The sequence below is a fragment of the Gossypium arboreum genome, chromosome 11, assembly GCF_025698485.1.
Source record: "Gossypium arboreum isolate Shixiya-1 chromosome 11, ASM2569848v2, whole genome shotgun sequence".
Lineage (NCBI taxonomy): Eukaryota > Viridiplantae > Streptophyta > Magnoliopsida > Malvales > Malvaceae > Gossypium > Gossypium arboreum.
In genome coordinates, this window is record NC_069080.1 from 42877104 (window position 1) to 42888780 (window position 11677).

General features: G+C 33.7%; 1 protein-coding gene across 1 annotated transcript; it reads right to left on the reverse strand.

Annotated features, from left to right (window-relative positions):
- Positions 1-1419: 1419 nt before the first annotated feature.
- Positions 1420-9525, reverse strand: LOC108473742 (branched-chain amino acid aminotransferase 2, chloroplastic). Its single transcript, XM_017775475.2, has 10 exons — positions 9225-9525; positions 9048-9142; positions 5953-6130; positions 5401-5577; positions 5181-5312; positions 4271-4369; positions 4019-4135; positions 3257-3352; positions 2282-2394; positions 1420-1818 (listed from the first exon to the last, which is right to left on the reverse strand). The coding sequence occupies exons 1-10, from the start codon at positions 9375-9377 to the stop codon at positions 1695-1697; spliced, it is 1284 nt and encodes a 427-aa protein (XP_017630964.1). The 5' UTR covers positions 9378-9525; the 3' UTR covers positions 1420-1694.
- Between the last annotated feature and the right edge of the window lie 2152 nt (positions 9526-11677).

The window sequence follows — 11677 nt, forward strand, 5'->3', positions numbered from 1 at the left end:
AGGTGACAAGAGATATAGCAATTAATGAAGCTATATTATTGTTCTTCGTTTTCAGTATTGTGATATATATATATATATATAAAAGGAAAAAAAAAACCTGATGATCTGTGGGGATCATCATCAGCATATGATATCTAGAAACCATGACATGCAAAAGCATGAGGAAGAGTGGCTCCATATAGGGGTGAAGACTTTGTAATGGAAGAAAGGTTCAAAAGATGTTCCCTGAATTGACTGCCATTGAAGGGGATAAAGTGATTGATACTTTCCAATCATGTGTGCTAAATCCTCCATGAAAACTGAAAAAGCAAGTCAGCAAACGCGGTTTCTATCTCTCTTTTTGCTCAGCTGCTGTTGCAGTAATGCTGAGTTTAGAAGCTCAGGAAAAAGATGTGTAAAAAGGTCAAAAGAACAAAGAAAAAAACAATTTGCAGATAAACCCAGATTCTTATGGTAACTTTTGAAGTTTCAATATTGGTTTATATGGCTGTCATTCAATTTTGATTAATATAATATTCACAATGTATTTTTCTTTCTTTTTCCCGGGCCGTTTTCACAAGCCAATGTGTTCTTGTAACGTGTCTCTTCCTTCTTTGTTTTATAGGGGGTTTTTTCTTTTCTTTTTTTACTTAAAAAGTAATCACAAAACTGATTTACGGTTCGCTCAAGCTGGAGGTGATATTTAAGTACCTCTCTCTTTTAAGAGTTATGACTTGAGATTTGATCTCAATCCAAACACTCTGCTTTTTTTAATTTAGGTAGAAAAAGCATTGCTTTATGTTTGAATTAATTCTAGAAACCCTGATGGAAGAATGCTATGATATTTAAATATGAATATAGGTTAAAAACATTCATATGCATAATAACATCAAGAAAAATTGAGTACGTACGTCTTAGAAATATTTTATCCGACACTAATCCAAATCCATATAACATAGGACCAAAAGTACTTCCTCAGTGAGGGATAGGCAAATGTTTCATTACTACAGGGGCCTTACTTTGGGTAATGACTGCCTTGTTGTTATTATTATTTAAGGAGGAAAAGAAAAAAGGATTCAAGGTAAAGTCGGGAAACAAGTTGGGTCCAGTGACGCTGGGTTTCAGCTTATATTAACAAATAGAACGGTATGGTCAGAAACATACAACTCAAAGCTGGTTTGGGAAAAGAGTATGAATGCCAATCCACGAAAGTAACTTAAATGCAAATGCCAGACAATTCTTCAGCAATTTCTTTTAGACACATCACATGAAGGGAAAAGGAAAGAAGCACTTTGTCTAAATAGTTTTGAACACACTCAATCACGTAATAGTGGGCTGGACTTCACCCGACCACCTCCGCGTTCACTTACACACCACCTTATGAATTCCAGGGCCCATCTATTGTGGCATTTTCAAGTAAATTCTACATTTACACGTAAATTTTCAGCAAATCAAACAAGCAAATTGGATTGGTTGCTTTTCAGGCCAACTTTTATTTTTTATGCTTAGTTTCCTTCTTTAAAACAAAGACCGTCTCTATGGCCAACAATTGAAATTTCACTAACTTGATAAGTTCCAAGACAAAAACTAAGGAAATCCTGACCAACATAAAGATTAAAACTATATCTACACATTACTAAAGGGAGAAAACAAACATTTTAACCAATGCAGGCCATGTCTCAGGTGGAGTCAAAACATGCAAACCAGACTGTGACTTACAGTATCCTCAACTCAACAGTCCAGTCCATCTTGTCGTCTATAAGACCCATCTGGAGTCTGGTAAGCACAGAGTAGAGCTGTTGTGCAACAGCCCCAAAACCATCTACGCCATATGACACCCTGCACGTTTTGAAAATCTTTACATCAAATTTGATTTCTTCCACCACAGAATGCGAAATGGACAACCTACTTCAGCGTTTAGGGAAAATGCAAGTAAAATAGCAGTCTTGCTTTATCAAGACAATGTTACCTATGGCTTCAATCACTTTCTATTAAATAAAGTTTACAATCATAGAAATAGAGTGAAAAATTTGTAAACAAAATGACTTTTTCCTGTACTCAATGTCCATCTAAAAGGTAAGCTCAACTGTGGACTCTCCTAATTTTCCATACAATTGGGAAGTTTAAATTCTATAGACATGAAAAAAAAGTAACTAATGAAACACTACATGCCTACCATCTCCATCTTTGTCTCCAACAATGATATAGAGACAAGTAAAAATTTAAGACTGTAAACAGAACATGAAGAAGCAAATTACTAACTAAAGAAAAAGACATTTACTCAATTGCACATGAAATTTACCTTTTACCCTTGTATGTAATGCTGCCAACAGGCGACACTACTACTGCTGTCCCTGTGCAAAACACTTCGTCAGCATCAAGCAATTCATCTACTGGCACAAAACGCTCCTCAACCTGCATCATCAGCAGGGTTAGAATTAGGAAGTGATCCTAAGAGCTCCCTCAGACACTCAGTGATTCAAATGAGTTACTATTAGGATGTCATACAATAGAAAAATTGAAAAATTTTACTAACTAAATCAGGAGAGACCATGCATAAAAAATCAGAAAAAAGAAATTGAAGAATGCCTACCAACGAATTCAGAAGATATAGACAGGTGAAGAAACTTTATAATCAAGGAAAATAGGCAGTATTCTTTTCCCTGTTCTCTTTCTAAGATTTGCAAGCCTTTACCTCTAAAAAGGGATTCTAAGCGACAAAGAAAAGAAAGAAAAGGATGGTAACCACTTTGAAACACTCCATAAGAAAAAACATTAGACAAGAAACACCAAAACTATTTTTCACATTAACACAACAGCATCCACATGCTGTAGAAACTAAATAATACACATTCTCCATGATCAAACAGCTGAATTTTGAGCCATAGGGCTCCTGTAGGAACTCTTTCCGTATTTTGATTCCTGAATCATTAATGTCTAGGAACTTCCATACCAATCAACAAAGAATATGATTTCAATGTGCATATTATGTGTAAATCCATTTTTTCATTAACAAGTCCGTAGAAGGCAATGCAAGGACTCCAGGAAACACAATGAAAAGAACTTCAGTTGCCCTCCATTATCAAAGAATAAAGATTCTGTAATGCCAACTTTATCCTGCGATAGTAATAACTTGAAACTCTAATAATTAGGAGACAAACCCTTCGATGTCAGGTAAAGTGTGTGCAAATCCAATTACATGCATTCCTGGATATACATGATATTACTTTTAACACAATTAATTTGTCAACAGTCTTCCAAACTGCAGAACAAGTACCTGGAACCCTTGGCTTCGAGCAACATCAATTATACTCTTTCTTGTGATGCCAGGTAAGATTGTTCCCTTTATTGCAGGAGTTGAGATGACATCACCCTGAAAACACAAATATTAAGTTAAAAAAGGAAGCATTAGTGTCAACAGCACTATCTCAATATGTTTGAACTCATCAACCACCATTGAGTACAGAAAAATAAAAAACAAGCCTTAATTAACTCTGAGATTAAATCCTTCAACAGATCATTTAAACCGCAACTATTTTACCGTAAATAGATTAAACAAAATATCCTTCAACAGATCATTTAAAACCAATTATTTTATTTGATCAAACTATGCAAGTATTTAGAGACACTAAATTTAACAAAGATGAATTGTTAGCATCTACAACTGGCTGTAGTGAATAAGCAAAAGTCATTTAGCCAATGTCGAGACAATATGGCAACCCCAATTCTTATTTGAGTGTCAATGAAAGACTACAAAGATGGGACTCTTTTGTTGTTATGGTACATTACAAACATTCAGCAAGGAGATTATGGTAACAGAATGGCCCACTGATAAGGCATGGTTATGAAGTTTCAATATTAAGACACATACTTGCTGAACAAATGGAACAAGGTTTTCTAAGAGTGGGAGAGTGCAGAAAGGTAGGGGCAATATCCAGCTAAAACATAGATTGCTGTTAAATGCATCTATCTATTATAAAATGAGTGATGTAACAAAGCATGGTTATAAAATATTAACTACGACAATTGAACATAATACCTTCACCACGAAAATGTTGCAAGAAGAAACTTCCTCCAAATACTTTTTGTGAACACAATCAAGATAGAGAACATCAGAATATCCTTTGGCCTTTGCAGCAGATTGTGCCTTCAGAACCTGCATATGACATAAAGAGACAGCATTAACTTGTAGAAATTTAATGAGTTCAATTGTTTCACCGTCAAAAGCGTTTCAACTGCCAAAGGCAAACAACATGGTAATGGATTCCTAAGCACCAGAAAGCTAGCTTACCGCAGCATAATTCCCAATGGTTTTAACACCCCCAGTGCCACCAGGAGTGGCACGATGCAATTCATGCTCCACAATTAAATTTATTGGAGCAACACCTTCCTGGAATCATATATAAATTATGGTGAATGAACACATCATACAATGGTATGCCAAAACTATCAAAACAAGAAAAATACCAAAGAGTAAACATAATGCAAATGTTTGGCTAAAGAAACTAATAGCTTAATATTATCAGCCTTTATTTGAGAAAGAAAATGGTAGACGGTAGAAGGCTTTTAGACTTAGCACAATAACAAATGGTTGCTTCTCATAAGGATCAAAACACAAACCATCTTCATCAATTACTAATTTATGGAAGTTATAAACTTAAACCAACAAAACCTTTCTAAAATATTGGCATGCAAAATTAAGAAACTTAATCACAAACCAGTCTCTGGCTCAACAAGGGCATCCACATGTGGGAAAACATTCCACATAAAGCAGCAGTTCATTTTTCTATTCAAATATGTTACATAATACTTTCAAGATAAGTTATTTTGCATACAAAGTCATGCTCATATTTTCCTCCAAGGTTACCTATAAAGATTTAACTTTAAGCCTTTCATGGTTATATAAATAAGAACTCTAAAACAAATTATAGAACTAACATTCTCTCTTGCTTCCACAGGGACGAAGACAGAGGGGGCACCCCCCGCCCCAAAAAAAAGGGTAAATTTATCATTTAGTCCCTTAAATTTTTATGAAATTACATGTTAGTATGATGGAAAAATTGCATTTTGGCCCCCCAATAATTTATGATTCATCTCTGGCCCCCCTCTTTAATCTTCTGGCTTTGTCCCTGCTTGGCCAAAGAAATGGAAATCTGATAATCTTTTGCATAACTAAAAATCAAGCAAGGAAGATAGCAAACCTTAAAATAGTTTCCAACAGGTGAGACATAAATAAGGAAGGTGTACTCAGGAGCAGGTGCAAGACCAAGTACAGCTCCACTTCCCATGAGCAATGGCCTGATATACAAGGACCCTTTACCTGGTGGGGGAACCTGTAATGAGAAATTTAACAATCTACTCATAAAACATGTAAATCAAATTGCTAAACTGGACATGCTTCATATCAGGGATATTAGTTACCCAACGTTTGTTTGCCAGGACGGTTTCCTTTACAGCTTCCACAAACTGGTCAACAGTAGGTGCTGGCATGCACATCCTCTCTGCACCCTGCCTCATTCGAAGAGCATTCTCCTCAGGGCGAAAAAGAAGAATATTACCATCTTCTTTTCTATAGGCTTTCAGACCTTCAAATAATCCCTATAGACACAAACCAAAAAATGATGTTCAGAGAGAAATAAAAGACTGCTATATCACAATGCTTAAAGACAAATTAAAAAATAAGTTTTCCAGATAAAAATGGGGTCTTAAGCAAAAATTATCTTAGAGGACATTGAAGGCAGGATGAACTCTTTCTTCCTTTTGCTTTTGTCAGAGGAGAGGTGAAGGAGGTCATTTTATATAACAACAATTTATAAACTAACTTAATTTGTAAGCATCTGCAAATAAGAATAGACGCACAAATAAAGCACAGAAACTGTCACATAACCGTACGTCCTGATTGGCAATGTAGAAGAATGAAATCTAAGAGAAAGCCGCAGATAAAAGTCACGCATGAAAATTAAGAAATCTGACCTGCCCATAATTTAAGACCCCAGCTGAGGGATTTAATTCAATATTCCCAAACCGTTGTAATTCACCTTTAGAGAAGTTTCCACCTTGAGAACATTTCATCATATACATATAATCAGTAGGAAGTAACCCAAATCCAAGATTGTCCCACTCTATATCAGCTAGTTCGGATGCCTCACTACTGCAATCAACAAAACACTTAGTCAAGGCACAGAACAAATAACTCCCATGTAGGGTAGATATAAGCAGAGTAACAGATGAAATTTAACAAAATCATTAGATGATACCTATAGGCAGAGGAAATTTCAAGAAAATTAGTGAACAAAAATGTTCTTTGTGTAGATACTCGTTTTTTATTATTAACACTTCTGCCAATAGTAGTGCTAGGAAATATCATTCCTCATAGAATCACTCCATATTAAAAAGACTGTAGAGCTAAGCTTAAGAAGGTTGGCAGGATTTTTAGGTTTGCTCCACTATTGAGATGTCTTAGAGAACATGGCTTGCAGGCTAAGATACGAATATTGTTAAGAGTTCTAATTCTTAACCTTTCCCTAGAGTACAAGTTTTTTTTCTCTCCCTGGACTCTTGATCAAACTGTGCACTTGCACTTAAGTTTGCATGGAGCACTCTCCTTGCCAAAATGAGTTAGACGAGTGTAACTTCCACGAAACTACCATTATATCCACTATCTTCGTAACTTCTGCCCCATTACTTATACAGGTAACATGAACGTGTTTTCATTCACTCTCATTACCCATAATTTATAACATATAGTTGTGAATTAACCCACATCTCTCCCACATCCTATCAAGTATGCAACTTGTTTCATAATCATTCTTTAGGATAACTACTCTGGAAAAACTATCAATGGAAGATCCAAAGTTTCATCAAGGGACTTTTGATCTTTTGGCAAACTTTAGCCTCCTAAAATCTTCTCTACAATTATAATACCCATCGTAGGTCTCATCTTTCTAAACCCCTTATTGCATCCATCACCACAGCCGGCCACCGCACTTGTTTTCTTGAGCCTGCCCCGATCTACTTCTTTGCCATCTCTCTGCAACAACTCGTTTTGCTAGATTATAACATCTCCTCACCTTAACAAAAGAACTTGGAGACTCCATTAGGTCGAAGCAAACTTTGGGGTTAGTGATGAGACCTACGATGGTTATTATGATTGTAGAAAGAAAGTAGCAAACAGAAGTTTAGAGGGCTAAAGTTTGCCAAAAGATCCCCAATGAAACTTTAGATTTTACATTTATAGTCTTTCCAAAGTAGTTATCCCAAAAAAAAAGAAAAAAATCATGAAACAACTAGCATATTTTATAGGATGTGGGAGACATGTGGGTTAATTTAAAAGAACGTGTATGGGTAATGAGAGTGAGTAAAATCACATTCATGTTACTTGTGCGAGTAATGGGTAAGAAGTTACGAAGATGTCAGATATAATGGTAGTTTCAAGGAAGTTACACTCATGTAACTCATTTTAGCAAGGACAGTGCTACTTGCAAACTTAAGTGCAAGTGCACAGTTTGATCAACGAGTAGAAGGAGAAAATAATCTAGAGAAAGGTTAAGAAGTAGAATTCTTAACAGTATCTATAATCCGTATTTTAGCCTCCAACCCATTCTCTCCAAGACATCCCAGCAATGGAGCAAACCTAAGAATCCTGTTAAACTTCTTTAAGCTTAGTTTCACAACCTTTTCAACATTGAGTGATCCTGCGAGGAACCATATTTTCTGACAGTACTATTGACAAAAGCATTAATAACCAAAAATGAGCATCTACACTTTGTTGAGTTATTTTCTTGATCTCTGGAGGAGAGACTTAGGATAAAATGGAACCAATAACCCATTTCTTTAATACTAAAAATGAAATTAAACTTCCAAAATTTTTAGCATTTCTTGTGGCTTCTCTTGTTATATAAATTTCCAAAATACTAGATGATGATTGCATTAGTAACTATTTAGCATCAAGGTCCATTTGCAAGCAGTCTGCTCTGCTATAAAAGGAAACGCCATCAGCAAATGGAGCAAAAAACAAATTTTATTAGCCCAACAATAAATAATTAAATTAATCTTACAGAAGCAGTTATATGTTTAGCTACAGATAAATTCAATTTTTTTTAAAAGCATTTTCCATATGCACATAAACATTATCTGCTTAGGTCAGGCAAAAGTGTACTAAAATGAAGTCTAAAACTATTTTATTTACATGCTTTTCTTTTTTTAGCTTTTTAACAAAAGCAAGAATCAGTGTTGTCGAGGCATGTGCCTAGGTGCACCCGCACCCTAGCACCAACAAAAAAAGTACCTTAGACCCTTGAAGACAAGGTCCATTTGATTAGGCACATACCCAGTGTGTCTAGGCATGCATTTTTGTAAAGTTTTAGGCATAAAAATAAAGGCCACCTGATTGAATTTCTCTTTAATTTCTTTTGCTTGCACTTTTTTCATTAGATGTACCTTTACTTGTAAGAAAGGGATAATATCAAACTATATACTTCTTAATATTTGAGTATTGAACTATAGACATGGACAATAACGAAATCATACATACTGACAGATGAACTAGACTACACTTTTAGAGCTTAATATATGTCTTAGCTATTTACACACTCGAATGCAAAAACTCATATATATCACGATTACTCGCTTAAGCTTAAGCTAGCCCCCTTTTTTTGGCGCCTAAGGCAATATAAGAGTCCTAGAACCAGAGTACACCTTGTGCCCATCACAATACTAACTTTAGTATTTTATTTTTTCTTTTGCTATTTACTTTCTATTTAATAAAAAAATGAAAAAGATTGCCATTTGAAAGAAAAAAAAAAAAAAAGAAGAAGAAGAAAATTGCTATTAGCTATTTGCTTTTCTTTTTTGCTCTCCTATCTTTCAATTGATAGAAAAATTAAAACTTTAAAAAAATAGTTCTTTGATTGACAAAAAATAAAAGGGGGGGGGGAGAGAGAGACGCTAAAAGAAGGGAGCTTAATCGGAAAAAGGAACAATGCACTGCAGAAATCTAATGCGGTTTGGTCATATAATTTGAAAATTTTTAATCTTAGCGTTAAAAAAGAAAAACAAAAAGTACGCACCTATAAGAATCGGATAAAACAGCAGCATTCTTAAAAGGAGACTTAACTTCATGAGCATAGCGACAGGAAGCAAAAGCTAAAACTTGCTTATCTAACTGCAAAATAAACGCATAAGCAATTTAGCAAATAAGAAAGAAAAAAAAACAGTCAAAAACGTGAGGGGAAAAGTGAGATTACCTTGAGATATTGCGGCGGAGAGAAGCGCGTGCGTTGAGGGTAGAAAACAGAAAGAAATGTGGTGGCGGCGGAGGAGGAAGAGGAGTAAAACCGTGAAGGGCTAAGAATGTTGTAATTAGGCTGGAGAGTAGCTAGGACGGCGTTGCTCTCCATCTCCCCCCTTCTTTTTGGTCTACGAAATGGCAGTTTCTTTTGTAAATCTGTATTTGTTAGCTGACGTGACCAATATTTAACCTAAACCGCTAAGGATGGAAATCCCTTGCCCCCTCTCCATGACCCAGTTCGTGCCCCTTTATTATAAAAGGGACCACGTTTTTTTTAAGTTGTAAATAATTTTCTTACTGATAATATAATTTTTAGCCATGGACTTTAGTTTGTTTAGTTTGTATATATTTTTTTATCTATTTTAGTATGGAAACTTGATAATTATATTTATTTTGGTCTCTAAATTTGATAAATATAGAACTTTGATATATGTCATTTTAAGATTGTATTACATTATTAATTAAAATTTAAAAATTATATAAATTTTTATGTAATGATATGATACAATTTTAGAGTGTCACATGTATTGTTCTAATAAGCGACAAGTGGTCAAATAGATCATACTATTGGTTCTCGATTTAATCGATTTGATTAGTTCAACTGCTTAGACCAACAATAATTAATTAACTAATTAATTAAAAATTCATAAAACTTTTAAAAATATATTAAACTAGTTCAACTTGTTCAATTATGGGTTTTTATCCTTATTTTTTTATCAATTTCAAGTAATTTTCGATTCAATCGATTTAACCCATTTTATAAACCAATATATCAGTTGATTATCAGTCCAATCGGTCCGACCAACTAATCCAATCATGTTCTAAGAACACGGCCACATTACAAATCTTGACAAAATCTAAATTAAGGGACTAAAATGGATTTAATTCCCAAGTTTAAGAGCTAAAAATTATATTATACCTTTTATAATAAAAATTACTTTTTCCTAATTTGTTTTTCAGATTACATATTAATTGCAAAAAAAAATCAAATTTTAAAAATAAAAATTACAATAAGAAATTAATTTTATTTATCATTATATTTTAATTTATTCGATAGAAAAATAAAAATAATTGAAGATTGCCACGTACTAGTTTAGTTAGTTGAGTCTTCACAAGTTAATTTTACAAATAAATCTAAAATATTAAACCAAAACATTAATTTTTTTATTTGACTAATATTTTATATTTATTTTATATATAAAATACATAATAAATATAATATATAACAGCCCATTTTAATATCATATAATAATTAAAAAAGAGTTAGATTTAAAAACCTATTCAAGGTCCGATTATCAAAAAGTCAATCTAAAATTTGGAAGGATTTGGATAAAAATATTAAGATTAAAAATTATATAATTTTTGTAATTTTCAATTGATGATATAACACAGTCTCAGAGTGTCATGTCATCAAACTTTTATATTTTTCAAGTTTGGGACCAAAATGAATCTAGTTGCCAAGTTTAAGTACCAAAGTAGAAAAAAAGTACAAGAACTAAGGTGAATTTAAATAATACATATTCATATTCAATAAAGTGTAGGAGTAGAGGTTACCTAACCCTATCCATCGTAGTGTGTCTATAGCAGCTAAATTGTTATTTTTTGCTCCTCAATTTTATTTTCAATTTTTCATTTTGCTTCTTAAATAAAATTTTGCTTCTAAAAGAAAATCATTCTCAACTTCAACTTTTGAAATCATTTTCTTGTATTTGGAATCTATGTCTCAAATTCTGATACTAACTCCTTAAAAGGCATCTTGTAATTCATTAAAAGAATATGAATTTAAATAATGTGAACTAAAAGATTGGCTCTTTAATAGCCATTAAACACATCACCTTTGGATTTGAAGGGTAGATTTCATTTGATTGTTGATCATTGACTCCTTATCCATTAGTTGAGCATTTGCTTTTACAAGGAACTTTTAATCTCCTTCTTTTCCTTCCTACCCCCAAAAATTTCCTCTAATTTATCCCATATTTGCTTGGCATTACTATAAAAGGAAACTGTGTTGAAGACTTATCCATTCAATCCACAAAAGAGAGTGTGTGTAGCATTAGTAGTTTGTTGAGCCTTGGCCTTGTCATTTGCATCCCGTCTTTCTTCCTCCTTGGACACCTCTAATGAACCTCTTGTAATAATTCTCCAAGCACCATAATCAAATGTTTGGACAAAGAATTTCATTCTCACTTTCCAATTTGAGTACTTATCTTCATTTAGGAGTGGAGGACATATGATGTAATGACCTTCTTCTATAGTTGTTGACCTTAACCTTGTAGGCATCTTTGAAACTTGCTATTTACCTTGAATCACTTCTCCTAATGGTGAAACTTTTAATGGAGAACTAGCTCCAATACCAATTATTAAGCTTCAAAATACCAAAAGTACATTAGGAATGATGTAAGGATATTA